General features: G+C 48.3%; 8 protein-coding genes across 8 annotated transcripts; 6 read left to right on the forward strand and 2 right to left on the reverse strand.

The window, feature by feature from the left end:
• The first annotated feature begins 1,003 nt into the window (after positions 1–1,003).
• BDV38DRAFT_251750 (uncharacterized protein) lies at positions 1,004–2,418 on the forward strand. The gene has a single exon (XM_032055067.1). The coding sequence runs from the start codon at positions 1,254–1,256 to the stop codon at positions 1,998–2,000; it is 747 nt and encodes a 248-aa protein (XP_031911703.1). The 5' UTR covers positions 1,004–1,253; the 3' UTR covers positions 2,001–2,418.
• An 855-nt stretch (positions 2,419–3,273) lies between these two features.
• Positions 3,274–5,415, forward strand: BDV38DRAFT_251752 (uncharacterized protein). The gene is made up of 2 exons (XM_032055068.1): positions 3,274–4,537; positions 4,597–5,415. The coding sequence occupies exons 1-2, from the start codon at positions 3,538–3,540 to the stop codon at positions 4,680–4,682; spliced, it is 1,086 nt and encodes a 361-aa protein (XP_031911704.1). The 5' UTR covers positions 3,274–3,537; the 3' UTR covers positions 4,683–5,415.
• Positions 5,416–5,454: 39 nt separating this feature from the next.
• On the forward strand, positions 5,455–7,530 carry BDV38DRAFT_134318 (Rcd1-like cell differentiation family protein). The gene is made up of 4 exons (XM_032051348.1): positions 5,455–6,354; positions 6,422–6,577; positions 6,637–7,012; positions 7,087–7,530. Exons 1-4 carry the CDS (start codon positions 5,874–5,876, stop codon positions 7,262–7,264), a joined length of 1,191 nt encoding a protein of 396 aa, XP_031911705.1. The 5' UTR covers positions 5,455–5,873; the 3' UTR covers positions 7,265–7,530.
• A 511-nt stretch (positions 7,531–8,041) lies between these two features.
• On the forward strand, positions 8,042–11,151 carry BDV38DRAFT_134337 (putative PHD finger domain protein). The gene is made up of 5 exons (XM_032051349.1): positions 8,042–8,409; positions 8,513–8,610; positions 8,676–8,895; positions 8,952–9,797; positions 9,855–11,151. The coding sequence occupies exons 1-5, from the start codon at positions 8,239–8,241 to the stop codon at positions 11,058–11,060; spliced, it is 2,541 nt and encodes an 846-aa protein (XP_031911706.1). The 5' UTR covers positions 8,042–8,238; the 3' UTR covers positions 11,061–11,151.
• A 5,448-nt stretch (positions 11,152–16,599) lies between these two features.
• On the reverse strand, positions 16,600–16,984 carry BDV38DRAFT_284723 (uncharacterized protein; the record flags this gene model as incomplete). Its single annotated transcript, XM_032060332.1, has 2 exons — positions 16,600–16,736; positions 16,807–16,984. The coding sequence occupies 2 exons, from the start codon at positions 16,982–16,984 to the stop codon at positions 16,600–16,602; spliced, it is 315 nt and encodes a 104-aa protein (XP_031911707.1).
• Positions 16,985–21,479: 4,495 nt separating this feature from the next.
• On the forward strand, positions 21,480–23,825 carry BDV38DRAFT_251768 (HMG-box domain-containing protein). The gene is made up of 3 exons (XM_032055069.1): positions 21,480–22,053; positions 22,108–22,167; positions 22,242–23,825. The coding sequence occupies exons 1-3, from the start codon at positions 21,901–21,903 to the stop codon at positions 23,505–23,507; spliced, it is 1,479 nt and encodes a 492-aa protein (XP_031911708.1). The 5' UTR covers positions 21,480–21,900; the 3' UTR covers positions 23,508–23,825.
• Positions 23,826–24,579: 754 nt separating this feature from the next.
• Positions 24,580–25,391, forward strand: BDV38DRAFT_284725 (DNA replication protein PSF1; the record flags this gene model as incomplete). The annotated part of the gene is made up of 3 exons (XM_032060333.1): positions 24,580–24,606; positions 24,682–25,205; positions 25,298–25,391. 3 exons carry the CDS (start codon positions 24,580–24,582, stop codon positions 25,389–25,391), a joined length of 645 nt encoding a protein of 214 aa, XP_031911709.1.
• A 107-nt stretch (positions 25,392–25,498) lies between these two features.
• Positions 25,499–27,250, reverse strand: BDV38DRAFT_134422 (uncharacterized protein). Its single transcript, XM_032051350.1, has 3 exons — positions 26,807–27,250; positions 26,429–26,740; positions 25,499–26,343 (listed from the first exon to the last, which is right to left on the reverse strand). Exons 1-3 carry the CDS (start codon positions 27,207–27,209, stop codon positions 25,550–25,552), a joined length of 1,509 nt encoding a protein of 502 aa, XP_031911710.1. The 5' UTR covers positions 27,210–27,250; the 3' UTR covers positions 25,499–25,549.
• Between the last annotated feature and the right edge of the window lie 361 nt (positions 27,251–27,611).

Consider the following 27,611-nt stretch of genomic DNA (forward strand, 5'->3'; position numbering starts at 1 on the left):
TAACAGAAGTACAAGTCAGGATGTCTCTGTGTTGATTTGTAAAAAGCTCGATAAGGCACTTGCACTTATATTGAGCGTTGCGTCCTGCCAAACACTCACACCTTGCAGAATTCAAAAAAGCTAGTAGAACCAAGTACTTCCACACTGAAATACCTCCTATCTATACATACCCGTTCATCGTCCCTAAGTAACTGTCTAAACATATCCACCCACGTGCTGCCCTCATACGCCCGGCAACATATGTAATAGTTTTGTTTAACTCAGTGGTGACTCTCGTGTTGTAGACTGATCAGACGGGAGTTCCGACGGAGACCGGATTGCATGCTCGACTAAGATACGGGCTTCCTGTGCCGGTCGGGCGTGGTGTTTGGGTCAGATTTCGTGGCTTTTAAAGCCGCCTATCCGAGAAAACCATAGAAATATATATTGAATTTGGTAAGGAGAGGTTAAGAATAAGTAGGAACTTACTACTATACCTTGGCAGTTCAACGTTTAGACCTACAACGTTACGTACTGTTGTAATACAGCCACTTTTCAAGGTTAAGATAATCGTATCAAGAAGTATTCGGCGTGGGAACTCTAGTAAGAGGAAAGATGGAAAAGCATGCATTGTCTGAGAGTTCATTTTTGGAGGGCAATCTTGAGCGTTAGACTAACCATATGTAAGAGAAAACCCTTTTACCCCATAACATGTTTTCTTTCTTTTTTAATTTTCCCCTTTCCTTTCCACGTATGAGGATCGGTAGGAAAAAGTGGTAAAGCTGCACGGGCTGCAGCGGAGTATGTTTTATCGAGAAATGCACCTTGATGTCAAAGGATTATATTAATAGCTGGGCAGGTGGTTGGACAATGGGTGGACACGCGGTTGCTGTGGCAGGGATCTCGGTGGAGATTACGCCTAACTGCCAGAACAAGTACAGCCCGATGCAGAATACATCATCCACCCGACTCCGGTCACCGGTACCGTGGCCGACCGTTCTCGAAGATATCTGGAGCTGGAATTTAGCCACTGAGTGTAAGTTGCTTTTCATACATACCCGTCAATTTGAATGTTGCTTTGTTTCGAGTCTTGCGACCACCCATTAACACTGCGGTTGCCGCTTTTAGTAGTTTGTTGACCGCACGGTATTCTTACTGTCGCATACCACACAACACCCAATCCCCCCCCAGAATCCTGATCGAAATTTAAACCGGACGCCGATCTCGAGATCTATATACAATTCAGTGGGCGGACTCTAGCTCTAGCCGCTAGAATGAAGGTATTTGGGTGGATCTCGGCCGCATTCTTTGCCTCGACTGTGTTATCGATAGAGACGTTGCCATTTTCTCCGCCGCAATCCGCAGAAGCAAACAAGAGGGCATATGAAGTCTTACGTATATTAAAGCGGGCTGACAGCTGCCCGGCTGGGTATGACCCATGCTCCAACATGGGTAGGTCCGACGTCTGCTGCAGACAAGGTTCAGTCTGCTCTCGTGACGCCGCCGACAATATTGCCTGCTGTCCGACTGGAGCGAAATGTACAGGCTCACTTACCGGAGACTCCACCTCTGCCTCGACCAGCTTCAGGTTCCCAGGAACCGCAACTGCTTCTATGACCACCACGGGGCCCAATGATGCTACCATTACTGGCTCGACGATGCCAGGCGCTTATCCGTTCGTCTATGTCCCGACGACGTTCCCTAACGCCGGTGTATGCTCCTCATACTACTCCTTGTGTCAAAGTGAGTACACTGGCTGTCTTTCGAGTCTAGGAGGAGGCTATGCAGTCACGGTGGCAGCTGAGGGTGGAGGTGTAACCAGAGCTGGCGGAGGGGCAGCTGGGGCAGTCTCTACCTGTTCTAGCTTGAGTATGAATGCCTGCCATGGCCTCAATTTGGGTTACTGCGACACGTATGCTACTGGAACTGGAGACATGAACAGGGCACCCCCGGGACGGACCTCCAGTCTGGAAGATCTCGTCTTTGGAATGGTTATTGGCGTGGCCGGTATGTTTATTTGATTAGCGTTGATGCTTTTACGTTTCTTCATGGTGGATATGCGATATGAAAATATCTTCTTTGTTCTTTCTCTTTTGCCTATATGTTACAACAGATTGATCTCCTGGAAGTTAAACGAATGGGGCGTCTTTCACGCACATATTGCATGAAAGCTTATGGCTGGACTTTCACTTGGTTTGACCTCGTATGCATGCTTTTCTTTTGGAGAGGATGGAGGATGATTGAATGATGTTATGGTTCAGAGCTATGCCAAGGTGTAAATATACTGTTCTGGGGCGTTTAAATATGTACATATCTAGGATAAGGGGACACAAGATCCCAACATTACTGTCTGAACCATATAGCCCAGGATATACTGATGACCAGAATTGGATTGACCAGATACCTTGTGCCAGGCACTGAAACACGCACAAAGATGACATACAGAGAGAGTACTGACAGATACCAAGGCATCACACCGCTTCATTGTCGTAAATAGTGTACCCAGTACCTTGAAATACACCCATCGTACATTTGCTAGCGCTAATTTCATGCATGAATAATAACTAGGCTAGAAAAAAGACTAGTCTGGACCACAGCATCGGATAATCTTCCACCGGTGTGTTGTCCCAGATTCAATCGCTTTGCTGGCAAGGCACTAAAGCATGACGAGACAACACATAAGCATAGATGGAGTAAGAGTATGGAGTAGTTGGGATTGACGGTGATAGACTCAGCGTGGGGCCACTCGAATAGATAATTCAGGTGTGATTCTATAGATCGATCTTGTCGAATGGAAGCGGGGGATCCTCGCACACCGACTCGAGTTACTTAACGCGCGATTTAGTTCAGGTTCCGTCTTTGTTCCGCTGGTAATAATGGAAAATTAGTATGAAACTGATGTCAGGCACGGAAGGCAAAAATGGCCAGCAAGAGCAATGATTGACTGATTCATGTCTCTGCCGTTTCCCCAATACAGTGAGGGGCACAGCGTTCAATGTATTGCGACGATAAGATCCAACACAAGGAAAAACCAGGGACTCTCCCAGCCCCCTCTTTTTCAATGAAGGAAAAATTAGAAATTCCTCTCAATGAGTAAACTTTGATGTCAATACCTCATTTGAGCTTTTTTTTCTTGTCTAGAGGTAGCGATTGGCCGTTGCTGTTGTTTTGTTGCAGGAAATTCCGGTGGTTGGGTAGTATACGGGAGGCTGGGAAACAGGGCTTCAAAGTAGAGCTGACGGTCACTTACCGTCTCTTGGTCACCCACGAGGATTACCCCCCTCATCCACCCCCTCATTCTTTTCTCTTCAAAATTCTTTTGTCACTTTTTGCTTGCCATGCTTGCTTTGACATTTTTGCTGACGTGGTTACGAAGTTGAAGATTGTTGTCTTTCGTTTACAAGCTCTTATCGATACCGACCCATACATAGTCCGGGGTGACTGGTCTGGTCAAGTTTGAATAATATCATCAACAGTGCCCGTGGTTTATCGGACTTGGTGAGGGACTGAACGAGTTTGGCACTCTTCTCGTGATCCCGGCACATATCTCTGTCCACCATGCACACTTCTCGCATGTTACATTCGGCGATATCCATACTGACTCTATTGGCGCAAGTTCAGCGCTCTGCTGCTTCCCCTCTGGATTTTGATGAGGCTGGCCTCGAAAAGCGCTGCGCAAATTCCTGTGGCTATTATGGCCAACTCTGCTGCAGCTCCGACCAGACGTGTAGCACCGATGGCAATGGCCAGGCAGTCTGTGCAGATTCCTCCGGTGGCAGCTGGCAGTACTTCACAACAACTTTCGTCACCACGGAAACCGATGTGTCGACAATTACCTCTACATGGAGCAGTTATGTAGGACAGACTACAACTGCTGGGGGTGGCTCGGGGAGTTGCAAGGCCGAACTGGGCGAAACCATTTGCGGAAACACCTGTTGTGGTGCAGCGTACGTCTGTTCCAACAACCAATGTGTGATGGGAAGTTCATCAATTTGGGCCACCGCTACCGCTACACCTCCAGTGCGAGGCACAAGTGCGTCTACTATTACTGCGACTGCATCGGCGACAACCACACAGGGATTTGTTGCTCCTGTTGGCACCGACGGAGCCACACTCATCGGCGAAAAATCACCAGACAATGGAGGACTAAGCGGTGGAGCAATCGCAGGTATCGTTATCGGAACAATCGCTGGCGTCTTTCTTCTCTTGCTCCTTTGCGCCTGCCTGTGCTGTCGAGGAGCTCTGGAGGCTTTGTTTGCTTGCCTGGGTCTTGGTGGTAGAAGAAGAAGAAAGGAGACCACATATGTGGAAGACCGGTATTCCCATCATGCGCATGGTGGTAGGCCTGAAGGACGTACCTGGTTCGGTTCGCGTCCGTCAGCTCCACCGCCGCAGACTGGTGAAAGAAAGAAATGGGGCGGGTTGGCTACTCTTGGGATTATGTTGGGCGCGCTTGCTCTGTGTCTGGGACTGAAGAGGCGCAGAGACCACGAGGATGAAAAGAGCGATTACACTTACCCGAGTTCATACTACTACTCTGATTATTACACCAGCGCCAGTATGAGTCCTCTTCTTTTGACACTAATGCATCTATAGCCCTTACTGACTGCTCCATAGGTAGCGCAAGCTCGGATAGACGGACGAGACGGACAAGGGACACCAGGCAATCCAGACGATCTCGCACGCGCTCACGACGATCATGATTAACGAAGTGATACAATGAATATCTATCAACAAGTCGCATAAGACTATGAACCTGTTTATGATTTTTTGTTTTCTTCTTTTCCCCATTCCCTTTTGGTTCCCTATCGAGCATAGAATGGCTCCGGTTTGGTATTTTCTGTGCTGTTTGTATTACCATGTTTCGGTTGCCTTACTTGCGCCAAATCCCCCGTACACTTGTTCTTCATTTTTTTTTTTTCTTATCTGAAAGTTGATATGTATGATGATGAGCTATGTATCTATGTTCTAATGACCTGTCCATTTCCCCCTTGTTTTCGGATATATTTTGACGGGGACAATGAAGGAACGATGTAAATACGAAATAGTGCAATGGCAATTATGTCATCTTGCCAGAGATACTGAGTAATGAAAAGTCTTGATCGGAAGCATTTGGATAGGTTATTTGTGTATGTAGTTGCAAAAATCGGAGTATATTGAGTTTAGACTGAAAGGTATGAACGCAGGTCCAGGGCTTTAGACAGCAGGACTGAGAGGGTGGACTTGAAAATCATGCGCTTTCTGCGCCGTATTGACAGACACATGTACCGAATACCTCTGTTCGAAACTACCGCAATGGGACCCTGCACCTGCCGAAAGAACTCGTGCGACATTCTGTGTAACGTGTAAGGCGGCGAATTCGCGGAGGGACCTTGGCACCTTGGTATTGTAAGCTAAGGAAACGTTTCAGGAAACCATTCTTAGTTGAGATTGGAGCAAAACTAAGAAGCATGAACGGTAAAAGAGAGACTGAGCCGGAACACCTAAGTATACTACCAATGTCAAAGCTAACTTAACTACTTCAAAGGGCGCTTAGTTAATGAAGCTTGAGACTGTTTTAAGCGGGCCGCGCACGGCTTTCAAGCATCAAGTCAATGCTCGGCCGGAACTTGCGTTCTCCCCGCCTCCCGTAGTCCGGAACTTCCTTGACTTCTCCATCCATCGCTCACACATCATTCTTCAACACGCCAAATCGCACACTTTATATTCAACCCTCAAGCAAATAACCACGACAAAAAACCTGTCATTCATGAATTTAACTTCGGGTGCAATTCCTTGACAATAGAAACCTTTCCCTCGACGTCTCATTCCTTGTATCTCTGTCTCCGGTCGCTCAGAGCTGCTACGACTGTCCTCCTGAGGATTACGAGTCCCCGATCCTTCACCAGCCCGTCATGCTCCAGACGCAGACTCAGCACGTTTTTTCCCATCAGCATCAATACCCCGCTGATCCCTCCTGGCTGCAACATCAACAACAGCAGCAACAGCAGCAGCAGCACCATCAAGCCCAGCACCACCCACACCAGGCCCAACAACAGCATTCTTCCTTGGTGGCCCAACAGCATGCCCAAGTGCAGGCCGCGGCGGCGGCAGCGGCGGCGGCCCAGCAACAACACTATAATCGCATCGCTATGGCCGGCAACCCTGCTGCTGGAAACCCAGCACAGGGTGCGGGTGCTGGAGGGTTGAGCGGGGATGGCGCTCTCCCGGGCGCGGTATCGGTGATGGATGGTGGGATTAGTGATGAGAACCGCAAGGTTTTCATCTGGGTTGCTGAACTTCTGGATCCAAACCGCAGAGAAGCTGCTCTTATGGAACTAAGTAAGAAGCGAGAGCAGGTTCCTGAGTTGGCGCTCGTCATTTGGCATTCGTTTGGTATGAACTGTTTCTTACATGTGGCGACTTGTCGACTTCATGGATGCTAACGAGTATGCTATTGTAGGCGTCATGACTGCTTTGCTCCAGGAGATCATCTCTGTATACCCCTTATTGAACCCCTCTCAGTTAACCGCCGCGGCTTCTAATCGAGTCTGCAACGCACTGGCTCTGTTACAATGTGTCGCCTCCCACAACGAGACCCGCACATTATTTTTGAATGGTGCGTAGCAGTTCATACTTGCTTGCAATGCTTCTTGGCTGACGCAACCACTCTTCTAGCTCATATCCCGCTTTTTCTTTATCCTTTCCTGAATACGACCTCCAAATCTCGCCCGTTCGAATATCTCCGCCTCACCTCTCTTGGTGTGATCGGAGCGTTGGTCAAGAATGACTCTTCCGATGTCATCAACTTCCTTCTCACAACTGAGATTATCCCCCTTTGCCTCCGTATCATGGAAACTGGTTCGGAGTTGAGCAAAACAGTTGCTATCTTTATCGTGCAGAAAATCCTGCTTGATGACATCGGTCTTGCATATATCTGTGCGACATACGAGAGATTCTATGCTGTGGGGACTGTTCTGAGTAACATGGTTACCCAGCTCGTGGAGCAGCAGACTGTAAGGCTTCTGAAGCACGTTGTGCGCTGCTTCCTTCGGTAAGTTCTAGGCCACATATGATCAACGGCTGGACAACACCTTGCATTTGTGAACAGGTCCTAACCATCAGTAGCCTGAGTGATAACAGCAGAGCGCGTGAGGCCTTGCGCCAATGCCTCCCCGAGCCTTTGCGAGATGCCACTTTCTCCTCAGTTCTCCGCGATGATGCAGCCACGAAACGTTGTCTCGCACAGCTTCTTATCAATCTTTCCGATAATGTCTCCGATGGCGCTCCGGGTGTTGCCATGTAGAAAGTCGAAAAAAGTATTGCTTCCATTTTGAATTACTTGGTATATTTGACAACCTTACGATATGCATGGGACGGTCTAAGGCGAATCTGGGTCATAAGGCGCAAATGTGTGAAAATGGCAAAATAACGGTATAACCAAGAAAGAAAAAAGATTGGGAGAGGAGCACTGGGTTGGGGATTTATGTGACCACTATGTAACAAAGTTTGTTCTTGTGTTTTGTTTCCTGTCGCATTTTTCTTTTCTTTATCTTTTCTTTTTCTTATTCTTTTTTTTTTTTTTTTTTTTTTTTTTTTTTTTTTTTTTTTTTTTTTTTTTTTTTTTTTTTTTTCGGTCATAATGGTATAGGCTTGTGCGGTGGCGTGGATATGGATGGCGCTGTCTTTTCTGTGCATTCTGCTTGTCCTTGACGATCCCTTTCCTCATTTTCCATCTGAATGAGATAGACCCTCTTTGAGCGAGATACCAGAATCTAGGTTTTGATTCATGCGTTGGGATTGTATGTACGGGTGGAAGACGTCTGGTCTGCAAATTCTGAGGCATGGTTTGTCTTTATTCTTACTGTCATCTATTAGGTAGGGCATTGCCTTGCATATACTTGGTTTATTATAATTTTAATAAGAATTTGAGTACCGGGGACTATCCTCGACTCCTTACGTAGTAGAGATCTAAAAGAGCGCTTTATCGGAGAACTCGCTAGCACTGGAAATCACCTGACGGGCGGAGGTCTCGACGCGCCCCCGTGAGCTCATCTCCATCTCGCAGACACGCCCGCCCTGGCAAATCCCGCCCTGTGTTCCGCCACTACGTCTGAGTAATTTGCGTCGATCGAAATTGAGCCCCTGATAATATTCTTCTCGTGTATACATATTTGAGTTCTTGCTTACAAGAAGACAAACATCGCTCAACCAAAAAAAACGTGATTTTCGAGATTCGGTCCTGCGCTGCGGCGCTGTTCATGCGCTCGAACCGCCGACATGGTATCGCGAAAGCGAACCCGTTCCGAGGTAGACGCTGCCCCGGAGCAGCCACCTGAGGAGTCTGGTTTGCTGCACCAACTGCGGAATTGCTGGGAGTTTGCAAATCTCATGCAGTATATTGCGATCTTTGGCAAACCTATGAAGATTGATGAGGAGTTTGGAATTGAAGTATGCCATCTAGCATCTATGAAATAACCTTGTTCCACCCTTCTTTAACTTGCTTGTCGCGTGTATTGGAAGCTAACTTCTTCTTTTTCACACTATTTCGCAGGATTTAGAGACGGAATGCCTAAAACCTGGTTCTTCTGAGAAACTTCTGGAGATTGGACTCTGCCTTCTGAAATGGATCTCGTCGCATCGGGGTCTCACGTACGTGATTAGGCCTTAAATCCCTTGAACTTCCACGAAATGCTAACACGAGCGGCCACCTTCAGATTCGACAATTTCGACGAATACACGCGACGTCAGTATAATGCCAAAGCACCTCATCTCCCTAACCCGTTCGGGCACGATGAGGTTCCCAATAAATTTTCCGAGTTCGATATCTTCCTGAAGCTTCGCGTTCTTCATCAATTGACCATATGGACGTTTTGGAATCCGGATCGCATCCGTGATAAGATGCCGGAGCAAAGGGAGGCGGACCAAACGCAATGGGTGAGCACTGCTCGAAATGGTCTCATGCCTCACACTTGTTACTGATGTCATATTAGCGCATTGAGGAACTAGGTTACGATCGCGAAGGGCGCTACTATTATATCCTAGATGACAACCGGCTCTACCGCCGTACTGATCCTCCACCCCCTCCTCCGAAACCTGCTAAGTCAAAGACGAAGAGAAAGAGCGCACGTGCTGTGAGAGCGTCAAAACGCAGGAAAGTTTCTGGTGCCGCTGCTGTGGAGGAATCCTCGGGCGAGGAAAATAATAATATTAATGGAGATGTCACCGAGGATCCTTACGAGAGAATGAAATGGGAGTGCATTGCAATCACGTTAGAAGACTACCGCCAGTTTCTGGATTCGATTCGGAAATCGAAGGACCCGGACGAGAAGATCTTGAGGGACCGCATTGAAGAGCAAGTGTTGCCTGTGATCGAGAAGGAAGCGGAGGCACAGGAGCGACAGAAGGCCAAACGTGAAAAAGAGCTTATGAACCTGCAGCTGCTCGCCGGTGCGAAACGGTCAAGCCGGCTTGCTGGAAAGGCTGAGAAGGAGCGACAGGATCGAGAAGCTGCCGAGGCAGCACGGAAACGAGAAGAGGAGCTAGCAGCCGCTCTTAAGGAAGAAGAGAAAATCAAGAAGATGGAAGCCGAAAGACGATCGCGCATCATGACTCGTGAGCAACGTATCAAGGATCGGGAGCGAAAGCGTATCCTACACGAAAATGAGCTAGAGCGGATAGCGGAGGAACAGAAGAAACTCGAACGGGGCGAAAGCAGAACCTCTGAAAGACAGTTGAAGGCCGAACTGGAAAGACAGAGAAGGAATCTGGAAGACCTTTCTCAGGAAGATGAATGGATTTTTGATTGTTCTGGGTGCGGTATGCATGGAGAAAACTTGGTATGTCATGTCGACGCCGTCCCATGGGCTAAGGCACCTTTACTGACCCCTGCATAGGATGATGGCGAGCATAGCGTTGCATGTGAGAAGTGCAATGTATGGCAGCACAGCAAGTGTCTTGGTATCTCGCAGCAAGAGGCCGAGCGTGACGATTTCCATCTTATCTGCAAAGATTGTAAACGGCGAGAAGAGGAGGCAAAGAGGCCAAAAATCCCGCCATTAAAGTTTCGTGTCGGCTCGTCACCGTCTTCTGCGGCTGCTGAAGCTGATCGGGAAGGCAGGGGCGAGGAAACTGCACACATTTCTATGCCATCGACCATGCCTCCAAACGGGTCACCGTCCAAACTGCCTATAATACAACCTTCTCTGTCTTCTCACAACACAGCTCAGCCTGTCCCCATGTCACCCGAGCGCCGCCCGCAATCTGCCCACGCCGTGTCACTCGGCAGCCCTCGGGCTCTCTTTTCTCCATCGAAGGGTGCCAATGGTTTTTCGCCCTCTAGAGAAGCACCTCCGAAGCTACCGTCAATCCAGCAAGCAACACACCTGCCTCCCAACGGCCGTGTTTCTTTTAGCGGTGGCTCTTTCCATTCATTCCATTCACAACGGCCCTCGTCCTCCCACTCCGCTCAGAGCCCGACATTTCCCTCGCCTATCCAGAACCGTCCCTCAATGTCTCCTACCCAGGGCAATCGTGATGTTGGACCCCTTGCCGGGTTTCCACCTGCACCGCCATCAGACAACTCAGGCCCATGGACACCTTACAGGCAACACCAGGCTCCACGCCGAGGCAGTGCTCACTACGCTTCCTTCTCTTCAATCCCTGGTGGACACCCATCCTTTGTAGCTACGCCCAACGCTAGTCACTCGTCGCCCCCACAAAGTTCACATGGTGGTGTTGCACTCTCAGGGATCAGCCCCACCAAGCAATCACCTCGCCCCGTTACTTCTGGGAGTATGACGGGTGCGCCAATCTTGCCTCCTATACAAAAACTTGAGCCGAGTCCCAAGTTGATGGGACGCAGTTCGCCTGATGCTCCCATTCCGCCACCAGTAAAGTGTATGACTCCTGAGCAAGAGGAGCGCAGACAGCGCGAAAACGCTCTGATGCTTCAAGCCCAGTCTCATGCTCCCAATGGTCAACATTCGGCGATGTCATCTCCGTCGCTTAACCGGATACCGCCTCTGGGACCATCTGCACTGTCGCAGAGACACGAATCATCGTTTCAATCCCAACCTAGCCCCAAGACGGAGGGGCAATAGAGAATCGGGTTTGGTCGTTATGCGTAATTGTTTTACCCTTGCAGTATCCCTTAGCTCTCAGGCTTTCCCAATCGCTGGGGGCTTCTGGCCCTTTGTGGAACATTTAAATCGGGAGACATATCGCTAAGTTAACCGAGGAAGGTTCAATCACGTCGGTTGACGTCTATTTTGGGTTATTGGATCTACTGGATCTCGATTGGCAAGGTTACACGGTCAGCGCAGGAGAATTTTGTGTGATGGCGAATGTCGTGAGACCGGAGAATATATCCCCAGCAAATGAGGTTGGTATCGGCATGGTACAAAACGCCTCTGGAATTACATGTCCATATCCTGCAGGACATTGCCCGCAACATGACACGGTTGTGATGGCAACCAATTCTTCTTGATCCCATTGTCTATTACCCTGGAATGATTTTCAGGCTTCGTTGGATCCCGTCTGCACGTCATGTGCGAACGGGACTATTTATTTACTGTTCCCTTCTTACAGAGGTATTAATATTTGCATAACTGGATCGGGAACGACACAATGCGCTTTTTATCAAAACTACAGAAACACAAACCGGGATGGGTGGTCGGGCGTTATGCCATACATAGAGGGAGACTATTCGCAGAGTTATTTTCTAGGGGCGGGTGACATGGGTGATCTCACACGGGTCAAGGAAAAGTAATTTGCATGATATTAGACACCTACTATAGAATAGTAGAATACGATGAAATTGTACACTAGATCCTTTCACCCCCGGGTCTTAGGCTAATCATAAAGAATAGTAACAATAGCAAGGCCCCGGGGAAAAACCGAGGGCAGGAGTCGTTTGCTTACATCAACGGACGGGAGGAATCAGCCGGGGTATGAATCACATTGTGATAGCCCACGACCTTGTTTAGTGTCGGCAGATGCAGCCATCTAATACGCCAGTAGCATCCAACCTAGCCCGCTATCATATAACAACCTTGCATCAGGCAGAGATCCAGATCAAAATTCTAAACTCGACACCCGGATCGAGACTACGACCTGGTGCCCAAAGTATATGTGCACATGTACTGTACATACATCCCTCCCTATCTTGTACATGTAGTTGTACAACGGAGCACTATGTACGTACAAACGACCGCAACAAACAAGCACCCAGTTCGAGCAAACAGATAACCCTATCTAGATCCTATGGAACAAACGCCATTGATGACTCAAACAATCAATCTAAGCCTCCTCCTCCCTTCCCCCCTAGCACAAAAACGAAAACGAACCATAACCCCCACCCCCCAGCCAGCCAGTCTAACCCCCCGGACAATAAGCATAGAACAAAACGTTAGACTTAGTAGTAGCAATCCGCTAAGCCTCACTCTTCACGGAGTAGGTGATAAAAAAAAAACGAAAACCAAGAACAAGAAAGCAAAAAGAAAAAACGCACTTCCCATTGATAGACAATACCATACCATAAACCGAACAGCAGAACGTTTTCAAATCCCGGAAATCAAACGGCTAATCAATCATCCTGAAGAATTGATGCAGTTTGGAAATAAAAAGAAAAAATTTATATCACGAGTCTGTGTCAGTAACTTCAACACAGCTCCACTAGCGGCTCGCAACATAGCACCCTTGTACTGCAAAAATGGATATTACCATAGCATGAGGGGGAAAAATAACTATCCTGCCTTAGGGCTGCCCAATGAAGTGATGTTATGGGGTAGAGGGTGCAATTTGACTGGCGGGGACGAGAAGGGAGATAGAAGTTTGGAACTTAACCTAGTGTACTCAACGTAAAATGAAGTTTTTATGCAAATTTTGGAATGATTTGAATTTGGTCCTTGGTCGGGGTCTTGGCTGCTGGGGCGGTCTATTTCTGGTACGGGTTGGATACAAACTACTATGTGGTGAGAGTACCCTAGATTGGTTCAGTTGCTTCAAGGGTACTGACTCCGAGGAGGTATGTCCATGTCAGGGCTCAGGGCTAAAACGCTCAAGGCTCAAGCGCCCAAGTAGGGAAACGTGGGGCTCCGGGTCATGATGCCCGTCTGATGGCTTAACCATAATGGGAAAGCCGGACGCATGGAATATCGCTGATTGGACCAGTAAGTTCAACCGCTGAATCAGCGCTGCGAACTCTAACAACTGAACGATATCGGAGGTACCGGGCTGATCTTTTATCATGCATTTGGGTTTGAAGAGCGGCCTTCTTTTTGTGGCTCACGGATATGCTCGGAGAGTTGCTCTCCCAGGGAGAATCTAGATGGTTGGAGATTGGGGAAGTGGGTTATTGTGAGGGGCGGTACCGTAAATTGGAGTAGGACGTAAGGTGTCTCGATCGTGATCGGAACAACGGGCGTTGTTCCTGATCGTGGATCATGATCCTTCGCGAGTTTGGTGCCTAATTGTTGTTGGTGTGTCGGCTTCGGGAAAAGGGATTACAAATCTTCTTTAAGTATGAACTCCGAGGCTTATCTCCGTATTCTATCCAAAACTTAATGAGGGACATTGAATCAGTGCGAGAAGATACTTTGACTTAAGGAAGGTAATTTTGTGGATGTCTTGTAGCTTAAGGGAATGTGTTCGACTTGGCGTGATTTGCTTTTTGGGGGAGGGGGGGAATATTTAGAGGAGGCATATGTAGGAGAACGTACTCAGCAAGGGGCGCGGGGGTAAGGCGCAAAAAATAAGATCAAGACACCAAACGCGAGAAATGCACGTCTGCTGTGTCACCCTTGCAAAGACTATTTTAGATCCAGTTGTCTCGTACCGCCCGGAGAAATCCGTATGGCCAGAGTCACTGCCAAGCTAAGTTCCATAGGTATAGGGATTAGTTTGTCTCGATATGGTATGACGATGTCTCGAAGATTAACAACCACCAGCAGCGTAAAGGTTTGCGCCAGATGTCTGTTCCTCGCCCGATGCCGGAGCTAGTATTCCGGCTCGATGCTGGGCAACGTCATGTCAGGTTCGAATTTTCTCAGATATGGAGGGTGTGGAGTTGACCATAATAGAAGTGGAGAAAAATTAGGGATTTCTTATACTACGGTTACAAGACAACTGGGAAGGTAATATCAGATAACTCAACAAGGTTAGTAGAGGGCTTGGGAAGATCACGTTTCGAGTGAGTGACGTTGGCATAAGGCATAATACCACATACTATCGACCAACTACTTGTGGTGGGTGGGCTGTCACTTTCTCAGCCCACCGCTAACGGGGGCACAGGGTGCTGTCAGTGCTTAATTTAATTTTAATGTTCCCGCAATTATCGGTGTCTTAACCCGCTTGATCCGCTTTTATCTGTGGGTTTCATTGGATAAGCCTGACATGTTAAAGTATGGAACCCGATATAGTCCGGCCACTCAGGGGTGGTGCTGCCGTAAGGGTTTAGAATTTCGTGTAAAAAGGTATCATAGGTAGGTGACTTCTTTTTTGAATTTCTTTTTTCTATGGCGCCTCTCGTTTGCTGCTCAAAGGGGTAATTAGTAGCTATGGCACTGTATGTTGGAGTAATATGTTGATCGCTCTATAGATAGGGATGGGGTCCGTTTTCTCTACTATTACCGACTCCGGCATATTAGCATTCACTATAAAGAAATAGTTGAAACTTAGAGGCTCAATACTATGCGGCTTATACGACTTCATTGATAAACTAATTCCACACCCAGAGAATCCTTCTTGGGAGCTTTATATCTTGCCACTGAGCACGGCGGACTCCGTAGGGAAACTCATAGACGAAGTGCACACCACTGAGCGGAACTGTGTTGATGTCTTCCGCAATAGCCGCGGAACTTGGCCTGGGACTAATTGATCCCGAAGAGGGTGACATCTCCTCTCCCCAGGCTGCAAATGATAGCGTCAGCTACTCTAACTTAGTGGGTATTGGATAGGCATCCAATGTAACCAGCTAGCGGCATGGACCCCTCACCACATGGGTCAGATAGCGATACAGCCTTAGTAGGAAGAAGCAACTTTCCCCTAAACTTGGCTATATTACGTGAATTAGCTTAACTTGTCTTATCTGCCGCCCTGTTCAGGTGCTGGTCTCAACTAGAGCCATATTTGATCCTGTGTACATTGCCTGGGGTATCCCCCCTCCTGTACTAGTAAGTACCCGGCAAAGATTGGAACAGTCGCTATTCCGCGAGAAGTCTTGTTCTTGAGAAGGTATCGGCCACCTGCTACTATGACCAACGGGCTCCAGTTGCATACCTGAGGTCGCCGAACATCTGAACAACATGGACTAAAGTAGTAGGTAAGGTACCTTGGACTTACTTTGTCCGTAGTAACTATCAAGTGGATCCTCAGTCGAATAGCCAATCGGTAAACGCCGTACGCGACACACAGACCAATAGAAAACCACGGCAGAAACAGACAAGCGCTCGCCATTCAGAGAGCGTATCGGCCGTGCCATATCATGCGTCTAGCCCAATAAAAGACCCTCGGTGGAGTATAAAAGGGCAGGTGATCGATGTGGTCGACAGGGTTGTTACTTAAAATGGTTTAAGCAACTCACCTAATTCGAGGTTACTTTAGGGTACCTCGTTCTGGAGACTCTGGTTCAGTGGTGGATCGTAATGGCGATACTAGTGGGGTAAGAGATCCACCTGTTCCAGTGTTCGACTTTGCGCGAATCTCTGCGTCAGTGCTCACGGCCATTCGCAAGGCCTAGACTGTGCGTTCTTGATTAGGGTCTGAACATATTGGTATACTGGCCTGGGCGTGTCTGTAACGTATCAGGTGATAGTCGTCCACCTCAACACGGATACTCTCGTGGCTATACAGATCGGTACATACCTTTGGTGAAAGCTCCCTTCTGTGTGACATGACGTCCGAGAAGTCGAGGTCCGTGGGACGACATATACTAGATGAGTATGTTTTGTGCTACTTGATGGTCTAATCAAACAACTGCACCCTCAAGCTTAGCGCTCTGTCACTGCGCTTGACTGGTAACGTGGCTACCAGGTTTCCGCCACAATCTCCATACCTAACGGTCCAAAACCAGTCGAAGATACCCCATGCGGGGCATCCTTATTCGAACCAGTGACCTCATGCTCGAGTCGAACTGTTGGACAGTGCCGTGCGGGACCACAAATCACTACTGAAGCTGGTGAGCTGGGATGAACCTACGAGCAAAACCTGCCTCCCGTGCGACATTTCGAGTTTAGTTGATGATGGACGCCCCGTCCTCCTGCTTGAGTGTGGTACTGCATATCAGTTCATTGACTGAGTCAGCCAATATCCTTTGCCTCGGTATCCAATCCCTCCATCTTTACTTCACCTGTCCTGCTGTGTAAGTTCACCGTTAGCCAATCACTTCGATAATTCCAGTTGGGTTATTACTTGTCCCACATACCAGTTGATGAGGGACTATACGTCCTACCACCATGTTGTTAGTGAAATGTTAGTAGGCATCATTCAGAGTAACCTCCAAGCCATGAAGTTTGTCGCCGAGTTTAGCGCGGTGAACACCGGATGCATGTAGTTTGCCCCATTGTGGACTTCTTTCGACCGACAATCCTTATGTTTTGCACCACGTTTCGCATCCAGCCTCAAGAAAGGCTGGCAGTATAGTCACATCGCTGTGTTGGCCGGTGACACAGCACCTATTGATATGCTTCTATTATCTGGGATAGATCTTGACAGCTGCATGGCGGTCCACCAGAAGATGCTCACCAATGATATGAACGGGCAATACCCATTGACAGCAACTGAATCACTTAGTAAGGGGCATTAGGAGACGACCTTCGCTCCTAATCTGGATCCTGTCGATTCCCTTACGATTCCAGCGAAGTACTAAGGAGCAATTGATTCGTAGCGTGATAATTTTGGGGGCCTCCATCTCATTTTCATCGGATGGAAAGAGGGACAGTACGCCACTGGCTTGCTTGGACACATCTAGTTGCTCTTCGAATACTTTGACTTTCTGCCGCATCCCCACTTGGACTTGGAAATCCATGGTTGGGACGGAAAGGTTCGTGTCCGAAGATAGTAATAGGCAGTAGTCCGTCCGGCCTACCATTCGCTTGATCTGCGGCGCACCACCATGACTGGTCCTTTCAACTCTTCATGTTCTCAACCCCCCTGTGTGCTCCATGTTCTTTCATGTTGGCTATTGTTATATCCAAAAATAAGTTGACAATAAACAACATGCATGAAGATGTTATGAAACGTGCATGAGGCAGATAAAGAGACGCAGTAAGCATAGAGTAGATATTCTTAGATACAATGCCGGATCCGGCAACTTTAGACATTATATCTCACAGTCTTAAAAACGCCCCTAATCTCGAGGTGAAACACGATGTCTATGTCAGTTGGGATCCTAAGCGTCAGTCCCAGTCACCCGACCAAATGTCAAGGTCTCTGGGGCGTTTGAAACGCGAACCCGGGCCAGTTTGGACAGGGCCCCAAGAGAGGAGGCCCAACGAGAACCCTGACGGATTTGGAAAGGCTGGCTTCTTGGCGTAAATCAAGCAAGTAATTTTCCAGAAGAAGATCGAACCGGGGGCGGCTGTCCTGTGGTGGGGGGTTTAGTTGTTGCTCAGATCCCTGGTGTTGATCCTTTGCTGTCATGTTGAAAATCTGCAGGTGACACCATGCTGCGAGGGAGAAGGTGCTAAGTCGGGTTATGCAACCCGTCTTGAGGCGATATGATGTTGTTTTTCTTAATGATAAAGCTCCCGTGGTTTCACTAAGAGGGTCTGCAATCGAGATGAGATAGACAAATTCAGTTTACAGCCCGTTCGAGACCGTAAATCAACCCAAGCAGTTGTGCCCATTTTCGCGGATCGCTCGCATACACTAGAACTCACCGAGTGAGGCTACTTCGATAAGAGAAGGTAATTCAACGTTTGTGTAGAAGCCAACATAGCTTCCATTGGACTTCTACGGCTTCGGTGGACCAAAGGATCACACCGAAGGAACAAAGAAATCGAACTCGAGCCCCTGCGGTTCCTGCGCAAGCCATCACCCTCCGCCGAAGTCAGTCCTCCCGCTTGACGGCGGTAGATCATCGTAGGGCACCAGGTAAGTTTGGTAACTCGCGCCTCCCTCCAATCCAGCGCCGATCGCCATAATAGGGATGAATTGAAGACTGGAGACCTAGAAGTAGGCGGCCAGCATTAGTGCATTGGAGTCATCGGTGTTGTCAAAAATAGCGACCGGCACACAAGTTTGGGAAAGGTTCAGGAGAACGAAGAAGAGGGTGGGAATACTAGTAGACGTTGTAATTGTGTACGTTCCATCCCCAGACTTGTGTGTTACTGTCCCACTATCAAGAGGTGACAACCTCGACGCACGTCCCCAATGGCTGCGAGCGACAGTCGAATCAAATCAATTGTAAATTAGTACGACACTTGTAAGACCCCCTTCGCCACTCGCGTCTGATCGGCGAAGGTAACCTATAATTTTAGTTGTGAGAAGGATCAAAAGCAATCATGAGAGCTATAGTCATATCACTTGGTTGGTCCAACAGCCAACATGTATGCTGTATGCTAGGACACATGGGGAGCCTTCGCCCATGATCCCCGTCCTCACGTGACCAAAAAGTATCCAAAAGTCAGGAACGCCCATGGCGGTACTTTCCCCTATTTGCCTACGGTCGGAAAAGAAAGTCTCATGAATTACCAGTAGGCAACCAACCAACTTCCACCTTTCACTGCCAAGGATACTATATACCTAGTAGTCCTAGCATGCATAATACTTGGGGTAAGGGGCGCGGGGCTGGTCGAAGCTGTCATTTCTCTTGGGTCTAGCCCCAGTGGGAATATCAGCCTGTCGATCGCAGATCAAAAATGGCACTAATCTAGAAACAGCAGGATAGTTGTCCGCGCTATATGTAAGGCTTGTAAAAGTGAATTAATTATAGTGGGACGATTGGCTGTGTCAGTGCGCTAGTGGCAGGCTCCCATGATCTACTCTCTGGTCGACCAGTCTCAACGGGTCGGATACTTCAACCCGACCAATGGTTGGACCAATAAACGTCTAGTGGCGCAGTTGTATGTGATCATACTACTACGTCTTCCTAGCAGTAATACCTTTCCAAGCCTGTACGTCAAGACTGGAAAGGTTCGAGGCTTCAATCCATTCCATATTCCTTCTACTGGAAGCTAATTAGTGTACAACCAAAATTTTCGATGGCATGGGCACACTTCCGAATAGGTAAGAAGTTAATTTAGGTTAAAGTGAGCTGAATCAGTGTCAGTAGTTCTAACCAAGGTACGAATATCATCCTTTTTCTGCGAGCTGCCCGCTCCCAGATGGGAACTATAGAGCGAGAGTATTTGGAATGACCAACGACTGATGATGCCTCAAGAAGACTTGACCCGATGCCTCCTTCTGCACACTGATTCATTCGATACCAGTGCGAGCGAAATGAAAGACACGATAGGGAAATCGGTAAACCCCGTTTGGTCCCGTTTGGAACCACTTCAAACATGGAACTGCCAGCACCCGATCCGCTGAGCCCAATAGATTCTTCCACATCGAGCTCTGCCCGTGCCCACCGTCGATGCCATCCCTGTGATGGCAAGTCCGGTCTGGTAAGGTTCTTACTAGAGATGATCTACTGGTTCAACTGTGGAGAAAGCAGTACGGGATCACTCTCTGTGTACATATAGCGGGTACACACAACGTGCGGGAGGAATGATTAAGCAGGGTACCGTGGGTGCATTCGCACGATGTACTTCTCCACGAGTGTGCTTCTGATGGGTGAAGAGGTTGCTGTCCCGTCTTCCTACTGTACATACTTTTTTCGGTGAATGGTCTCCCATGGAACTCCTATATCGGCCTTTGATATACCCCAGATGAAAATTTAATCTATCCTCTCTTCTGTCATTCAGACAGAGGAAAGAAAGAGAGGCGAAATTGCTATGCTGCAGAGATAGGCGGTAGTTCCAGACTGGTCTATCAGGTTTCCGACTAGTGGAGAATCTGACAAGTGTGAAAATTAGACAACGGAGATGAACATGAAGAACGAATGAGTCAGGGAGATTCATTTCTCGCTTTCCTGATTCGATGATGCTCCAGCGAGGCCGGGGAATTCCAAATTGATCAACTTCCCGTGTCGCCCTGAACATTCAATATGATCAAATGAGTTTGTCACTCACAGCTGACCGTTCTAAATTCTATACGGGGTGACAGGTCTACGTTTCCGGCCAAACCTGTGAGCCATCAGCCATAGCTCTGGGGCTTTTACCGCTGCGTTGCGAACGGAGGTCACTGATTCTGTATAGAGTCTTAGAAGATCTTACGATTGTATGAAGGTAATGAATATCCTGATTCTCAAGGGCAAAAGGAGGATTTTTGTGCAACGATGCTTGGACGTTAGAGTGGCAGCGAACTCTATTGATCAACCCACCCTCCTACAGCTAGTACTAGTACTCTTATTATTACTATTATACGTATTATTATTATTAGGACTAAACCTCCGGACAGAAGATAGTGTGCCGTCTAGTTCTAAAACGGTTTCTCCTGGCTTGATCTCTTCACCCGCATCCGGTAAAAGAATCTGCAACAACAGGAGCTTTTTTCTTCTCATTCAACCATTGCAAGATCTCCGACACAATTTGATGGATGCTGAATTTGGCACAAAGGGAGCAAAGAGCAGGAGGGGCTATTTTGGGACCACTGGTGTATCTAGTTTGCAGACAGAGACAATATAAAGAAGGGAACTGTGTGAGAAATGCACATAGAAAGGAACCATTCTCTTGAGGGACCAACATAATAGGGTTCCCATCCAATAAGATTTCAATTAAAAAATAAAGGGAAGGGCAAAATGAAAGAGTAAGAAAATGACAAAAAAGACAGGAAAAAAAAAAAAGAAAAAGAGAAAGAGAAAAAAAGCCCTCCCCAAATGTATCAACCAAATCACCTGCACCCATGTCTCCTCAGGTCCCGACATACTGGAACAAAGGCCTCACCGTCACCACTTAGTGCGCAATATGGAGATTGGGGAGTGAGAAATAATAAAAACAATATTAATAAAAAATTAAACTAACACTTCCGCCGCCCACAGCGTACGTTACTATTCTGCGTCTTTTTTTTTTTTTGTGTGTGTATTTTATATTTTTAATAATATTTTTTATTTTTGATGTATTATTTTTATTATTATTATTATTATTCTCCTAATTTAGCTTGAGCCAGGGTTTCAGCCGCTATTCATGGCCTATGGTTAGCATCGACCACCATCCAGAACGGCTGTCTGCAACATCATGCGTCCCACTGATATCTTTCCCTTAACTTGCCGCTCTTGCCCCGTCCTATTCTTTACTTATATCGTGTGCTTTTCCTCTGCAGATCTCCATGCGATAAAGCAATCATTCAGTCCACTCTTGCCCTGGTGGCTTCATTCTCCTCTCTTCACATTTCATCCACGAACCCTCTCTCAATCACTATCTTCCTCAATTCTATTCTTCTTTTGTTTTGGATTTTTCCCCTTCCCCCCCCCCCCCCTTCTACAGCTACCCCATTGATTATTCGTTAAAAGGGCTGCTGGTCTCACTGTCTTGTCCTTTGCTTTCATACTCACTAGAATCTCCATTTCTGTCCATTGAACGACTGCCAAACGCCAGATATTCCTCCCAAGAGGGCTACAACTTCCTCTACATATTCACTCAATATTTTCTACCTTCGACTGCCTTTACATTCTTCTGCAGGAATTTGCTCCTTCATCTCCAACAATTTCCATCTACCCCGCTATTGGTCTGGAGCACTGCTTCCGGATTTGAGCGCAACAACATCGGACAGACCAGAAATATCTGGTTCTGTCGCAATATTCCCCGTTTCAAAGTGGCTACATTGTTCTCCTGTCTTGCTTCCAAAAGTGCCACCTTACTCTCCACCATCAAACGAAACATAGGCGTAGCTACAGCGAGCATGGTTCGCGGCCAACTGCCCTCTCCGCCTCACTCAGACGGACATCCCACTCCTGAACCTCACCGGGAAAGCTGTGGAATCATTCACCCATTATACGCACACGACGACATACTAGGAGCCGGAATTACCATGGATCATACACAGCAGGCTGTGGTAAGTATTCAGAGCTAGAATTACCACCTGTTGCACCACGCTGACCTCTGCCAGGCTTTCGAATCGTCAAATCACCCCCGGTATCTTTCCAACAACGGTTATTTACAACAGCCGGTAAGCACTTTCTTTTACTGGAATTTCCCGGTAGCACTGTGTATCCATCTGTTCTCAGGCTAATCTCTTCTCAGATGGCGGCCCATAGCATTCAAGTCAACACACCACCATCAACCTCGGATGAGTGCATCGTCTCAGAGCGGACTTCATCTACATGGCCTCAGAGATCAGCCAATCGCGGAAAAGCAAAGAGTGCCAGAGGTAGCGGTGGTCGCAAGCCCAAAACACTGCATGCCAGAGATGGCCCCTCGTTACCCGGCCCGTTGAGCGAGTTGACCAAGCACCTGACCCATGTCCCCATCAGGGACATGGAAGGTTGGGTACATCGACCTGTCGAGGTCCGTCGCCAGGAAGTCGCCAAAAAGAACGGCAAAGTTGCCAGGCCTATGAACTCCTTTATGCTCTACCGGTCAGCATACACAGAGAGAACCAAGAAGTGGCTGGGGCAGAACAACCATCAAGTCGTGTCCGTGGCTGTGGGCCACAGCTGGAAGATGGAGCCACCGGAGATTCGCAATAAGTTTGAACTGCTAGCGAACATTGAAAAAAAGAACCATGTCAAGGCGCATCCCGGATACAGGTTTTCTCCAAAGAAGGACCATCGAAGAAGCGATGACCGTCGCAACAGTCGCCTGGATCACACACCTGGTTCTAGCCCTGGCTTAGGGCAGACGCCCCGTACCATGAGCACATCAGAAATGGAAAGCGGATGGGGCAGCCGTGACTCAACCCCTCTTGGTTTTATGGAGCATGGCATGCCCGCTGGTTATCTCAGCTCTTCCTGGCAAACGACCAACCCCGGTAGGCCAGCCCCAGGCATGCTACCTCCCTCACCACCGGAGCCAACTCAGTACCTCCAGCAATCAATCCATCAGAGCCTCATGGGCTCCCATGTGGAAGATGTCCGCTTCAACAGAGTTGACATGCAGGATCTCCAGTATTCTTCTTCAACAGCTCTGGCTGGCCTACCAGGTGCTACTCACCATGAACTTCTTCAGCCTCAGACTTCTGTTCCTGCGCCGGGAGCTGGTGCCGATGGTCAGCTAGATCCACAGCTGCTCGGCTTCCAGGGCAACCCGAACAATGGTGGAGGAAGTCAGCCTTACGGCAATGCTCACTACCATCCCATCTGGCAAGACGTGCATGCAAGCAACAACTACGCTGCTGCCTCGTCGCTACCGCCGACCACGGTACCCTACGTAGCCGGGGCGGCTTTCACACCATGTATGCAATCGATGGTGGATGGTCGCGAGGCGTGGGAGTCAGGCCATGACGGGACCATGGACACCTCCGGTACGGAGTTTGAACATTGGATTAATCCTCAACCGGCGGCATTTTAGGAATTACGGGGATCTATTCCGAATCCCATGATGAACGTGATGAAAGCGACGAGCTCGACGAACTTCCATAATGGATATGTGCGTCGTCTTTGTTCTCGGATTGGCTCCCTGTTTAAATTGAATATTTTGATGCTGGAGTTCCAAGGCGTACAGATCTAAATGACTTAGTGATATCCCTTCTGGAGGCGGTTTCTTTGTTTCTAATGTATCTTTTCTTAATCTCGCCGATATCGATTCCCAAGGGTGGCAAACTGTTAGTTCTGGTTATGTATGATAGTTCTTTTGTCAATCGTTCACTCGCATAGAGCTGCACGGACTTTTGTGATTCAGAGATACCAATTCACCATCTAATAAATACTTTGCCATATTTCTATGATTACTTACCCATATAATTATCATTACCACGTATATATCAATTGTGTTTATTTCGATAAGATCGGGCCTTTTGACGGAAGATCTCTGAGTGTTGGTTAGAAAATGCACTCTAAATATTGTTTCATATGGAGTCGGCATTATTATCAGCAGTAACGACCATTCTCGTATGCAGGAATAAGTATTCTCTGCAGTAGAAATGGAATGGGCTTGAGAATAGTTAGTAGTCTCCCATGTTTGATTGCCAAGCTGCAGCCCTACGTCAATTTTATAGTCACAAATGGTCCGTACTACATCTTTACTAGACTCATATTCGTAGAATTTCTCATCTAAACGACAGCGAGCTAGTGTTAAATTGTTGTATTCCAATGACTGAAACAGTCTTGGCAGCCGCGAAAGAAAGGTGCATCACGTGAACCGCGTTTTCCGGAGATAACGCCGCAAGATTGTTACTTTGCACTCAACATTGATTATTTTTCATACTCAAGGCGATCTAAGAAAACTTTCATCAGAGAAATACAGAAGGATTGACACACGCACCGTGTAAGACCGACTCAACGCGCAACATTCAGAATTGTACAACACACATCCGGCCCAACATCCAGCAACACCCACACTAAACCCAGTAACAATCTACAACGCAAACTATACCCATAACCACATCTCCCAATAACCTAAAACACCTATCGCAACTTCCACCATGTATGGTGAACTCGGCAACAAATTAGTCTGTCCAACCCGACCCCCAATCTTCTCTCCTCTACCCCACCAAACAACCACATCCACTAACAAACCAACTCAGGTCCAACACGCCAAACGCACCCAATCCCTCGCCCACCTGCCCCCCTACCAAACCGAACTCGTTCGCTCCGTCGCCCGCGAAGTCCGCGATCTCGACCGTGATGTCAACCACCTCCTAACCCCCTTCTCCGGCTCCTTCGACCCCTCCCAACAGCCTGCAGTCGCATGTGCCCTTCTAGTCGACCACCTCTGTATGCGCCGCAACAAGCGCTGTCTCCTCGCATACCACCGCGTGCGCACCGAAAAGCTCGAAGAGCTCTGCTGGACGGGCATCGATGTGCTCGAGCAGCAGGCACCCCCAGCCGCGGAGGACGGTACCCAGCCTGTTGCGAGCTCGCAGAGCGGGAATCATAGCTCGTTGAGTCCCGAAGAGGAAGAGTATTTTCGGCAGTATAGTGATTTGTTGGCGGCGTATAAGGGACAGTGGACTGATGTTGATCTTACGGGGGCGTTGGAGCCGCCCAAGGATTTGTTTATTGATGTTCGGGTCCTTAAGGATGCCGGGGAGATTCAGACGGAGTATGGGTATGTTCTTTTTACTTCACCACCTTCTTTCTTGCTATTCGGGAAGGCGGGGGAACTAGTGGGGAGGGTTCTTGGTGCTGACTGCTTCATAGGGTTATTAATTTGACGAAGAACAGTCAGTTGTACGTGCGGCAGGGGGATGTGGAACGATTGATTGCGCAGGGGTTCTTGGAGCGGTTGAGTTGACGGTACATTTGGTTTTGGTTGGAATGATTGATTTGCGAATTTTTTTTCTATGTTCATGATACCCATGGAGAGTAAAAGTAGAGGAGTTAAAAGGCAGATCTGAAAGAATTATAGTTTGAAAGAAACACGGGCTACTGCCACCTAGTTATAAAGCTGTGTTAGATAGTATCAGCCCATGCAGAGGCATTAAGATGGAATGCCTCCAAAATCGCAGCCCTAGCAACCTCATCATCAACCGCCGCCTTTTTCCTTTCATCCATAAGCACGCCCAATTCCCTAATACGTCGGGCCACCTCTCGCCACTGTACCCTCTGACCACCATTCTCCTCTTTAGCCTCAATATCAGGAGCAACCAGCACATCCTTGAGCTTCCCGCCCTCCTTCCGAATGACTCCATCAATAATAACAGTATCAATGTCCCTGATCGAACTATGAAGAACGATGGCCGCAACCGGATCCCGATCCGCAGCAACCAGCAGACCGGGCGAGGTAGCATCATAAATAACAATATCCGCCTTCTTGCCCACTGCCAAGCTCCCAATTTCGTTCTCCATGTTGATGCATCGAGCGCCCTGAATCGTTCCTAGATTGAAGACGTCCCTTACGCTGCTCCCTACATTCTTCGCCCACTTGCTGTGCGCTTCGAACTCCTCGTGTCGTCTTGCTCGTGCCCACTGCAGCACGGTCGACATCTGAGTCGGGATATACGATGTACAGACACTGTGGCAGTCGATTCCCAGAGATGATATTTGCTGGTACTCGGGATAGAGGCAGACCGGGTTGCCGTGGCCCATTTGGAGTTCAGTGATGGGTGTGCTAGAGATCTTCACGCCTTTGTCGCGGATGAGTTGGGTATGTTCTGGTTTGGGGTTGGTATTGTGTGATAATAGGATGTCGGGGCCTAGGAGGCCGTGAGAATCGAGGTGATTAGCCGTTGATGGGGCATCCGGGCCTGTACATGCATTTAGTATAATAGTCCGAGGCCAGGGAAAGCGTCCTGCAAGACATGGTGGAGTGGAGCTAGCCGTAATACATACCTCCGAACGCGACCCCGTAAACTGAGTGGGATGTAATGAGCTGCGCCCCGGCGCGACGGACTCGACCGTATACTTCCTTCAGAACTTCCCCGGGGAGATAGAGCATATCGAAGGCGAATCCCAGCCGGACTCGTCCAGATGGGCCGAGTGGGTTCATAGCTGCGAGTTGGTCAAATGTTTCCATGACCCATGGAGCGAGTGGATCTGGGGCCATTTCAAACTTGGGACTCCATTGGGTTACTCGGGCAGTTGGACAGTACCCGAAGATTGACCTGATTCCGGAGGAGATGGTTGCTCGGATAGCTTCTTTGGCTGCGATATGTCAGAACTATACAATATGTGCACGGTCTTGTTATGCGATTAGTGGATGAAACTTACAATGATCCGGCGTAATGTTGATATGAGCATGGTCCACTACAGTCGTTGTTCCACTGTCGATACACTCCAGCGCACCAGCTAACTGACCCCAGAAGGTCTCGTCGGCTGATACGAAAGAACTGACGAAATTGCCGGTGGGGAAGTAATCGAAGAGAGTGTGGTTTGGATGTGTGGCTTTGAGACAAGTCTGCCATACATGATGGTGGGTGTCGATAAACCCTGGCGAGACAATTTTGTCCGTGCAATCTATGATTGCTGTGTCGGACGATGGTGGTTCAATGTTTTGGCCAATCTTAATGATTTGCGAGTTCTCGATTAGAAGATCCTCTTTCGACGCATGAACGACGTCAATCGCGTCGTGGAGAAGAAGTGTGCCGTTTTTTAGGAGGACTGAGGTGGCCATGCTGTACCGAATCCTATCCTATAGAGACTAAGTGTCTGATTCGGTATTGATGGTGGAATATAACTGAATACAAGGTAGTGCGTCATGTAGTATAAGAATGTCAGCTTGTTCGGCCTTCGGCTCTTCGGATCGGCCGTGGAGACCGTCTCATTACTCATACGACCTCCCGTTGGGGGCTCGAATGTGGAGATGAAGGCCCAGGCCATGAGACTCCACGTTTGTAGTATAGGGGGATGTCCATTTGATATTCGCATAAATATGTTTTTCGGCTGTGAGCTTGACTGCTTTCTGGAATGTTGCTCTTCCACGGCTGACCTCCGAGACCCACATTGCCCTAAGCAGATGCCCTCAGATGCTGTTCAACAAACTCTTTCATAAAGTGGCCAAGATGGGACACTCATT

This window comes from Aspergillus pseudotamarii (assembly GCF_009193445.1).
Source record: "Aspergillus pseudotamarii strain CBS 117625 unplaced genomic scaffold BDV38scaffold_41, whole genome shotgun sequence".
Taxonomy (NCBI): Eukaryota; Fungi; Ascomycota; class Eurotiomycetes; order Eurotiales; family Aspergillaceae; genus Aspergillus; species Aspergillus pseudotamarii.

What these genes read in the sequence shown, in the direction of transcription:
- BDV38DRAFT_251750 (XM_032055067.1), top strand. Translation starts at nt 1,254, where the DNA reads ATGAAGGTATTTGGGTGGATCTCGGCCGCATTCTTTGCCTCGACTGTG.
- BDV38DRAFT_251752 (XM_032055068.1), top strand. Translation starts at nt 3,538, where the DNA reads ATGCACACTTCTCGCATGTTACATTCGGCGATATCCATACTGACTCTA. An exon ending in TGATTATTACACCAGCGCCA is followed by an intron (nt 4,538 to 4,596) that starts GTATGAGTCCTC and finishes ACTGCTCCATAG; the next exon opens with GTAGCGCAAGCTCGGATAGA.
- BDV38DRAFT_134318 (XM_032051348.1), top strand. Translation starts at nt 5,874, where the DNA reads ATGCTCCAGACGCAGACTCAGCACGTTTTTTCCCATCAGCATCAATAC. An exon ending in CGTCATTTGGCATTCGTTTG is followed by an intron (nt 6,355 to 6,421) that starts GTATGAACTGTT and finishes ATGCTATTGTAG; the next exon opens with GCGTCATGACTGCTTTGCTC. An exon ending in GTTGTGCGCTGCTTCCTTCG is followed by an intron (nt 7,013 to 7,086) that starts GTAAGTTCTAGG and finishes AACCATCAGTAG; the next exon opens with CCTGAGTGATAACAGCAGAG.
- BDV38DRAFT_134337 (XM_032051349.1), top strand. Translation starts at nt 8,239, where the DNA reads ATGGTATCGCGAAAGCGAACCCGTTCCGAGGTAGACGCTGCCCCGGAG. An exon ending in AGGCGGACCAAACGCAATGG is followed by an intron (nt 8,896 to 8,951) that starts GTGAGCACTGCT and finishes ATGTCATATTAG; the next exon opens with CGCATTGAGGAACTAGGTTA. An exon ending in GTATGCATGGAGAAAACTTG is followed by an intron (nt 9,798 to 9,854) that starts GTATGTCATGTC and finishes ACCCCTGCATAG; the next exon opens with GATGATGGCGAGCATAGCGT.
- BDV38DRAFT_251768 (XM_032055069.1), top strand. Translation starts at nt 21,901, where the DNA reads ATGGTTCGCGGCCAACTGCCCTCTCCGCCTCACTCAGACGGACATCCC. An exon ending in ATCATACACAGCAGGCTGTG is followed by an intron (nt 22,054 to 22,107) that starts GTAAGTATTCAG and finishes GACCTCTGCCAG; the next exon opens with GCTTTCGAATCGTCAAATCA. An exon ending in ACGGTTATTTACAACAGCCG is followed by an intron (nt 22,168 to 22,241) that starts GTAAGCACTTTC and finishes ATCTCTTCTCAG; the next exon opens with ATGGCGGCCCATAGCATTCA.
- BDV38DRAFT_134422 (XM_032051350.1), bottom strand. Translation starts at nt 27,209, where the DNA reads ATGGCCACCTCAGTCCTCCTAAAAAACGGCACACTTCTTCTCCACGAC. An exon ending in CAACATTACGCCGGATCATT is followed by an intron (nt 26,741 to 26,806) that starts GTAAGTTTCATC and finishes GACATATCGCAG; the next exon opens with CCAAAGAAGCTATCCGAGCA. An exon ending in TTACGGGGTCGCGTTCGGAG is followed by an intron (nt 26,344 to 26,428) that starts GTATGTATTACG and finishes ATGCATGTACAG; the next exon opens with GCCCGGATGCCCCATCAACG.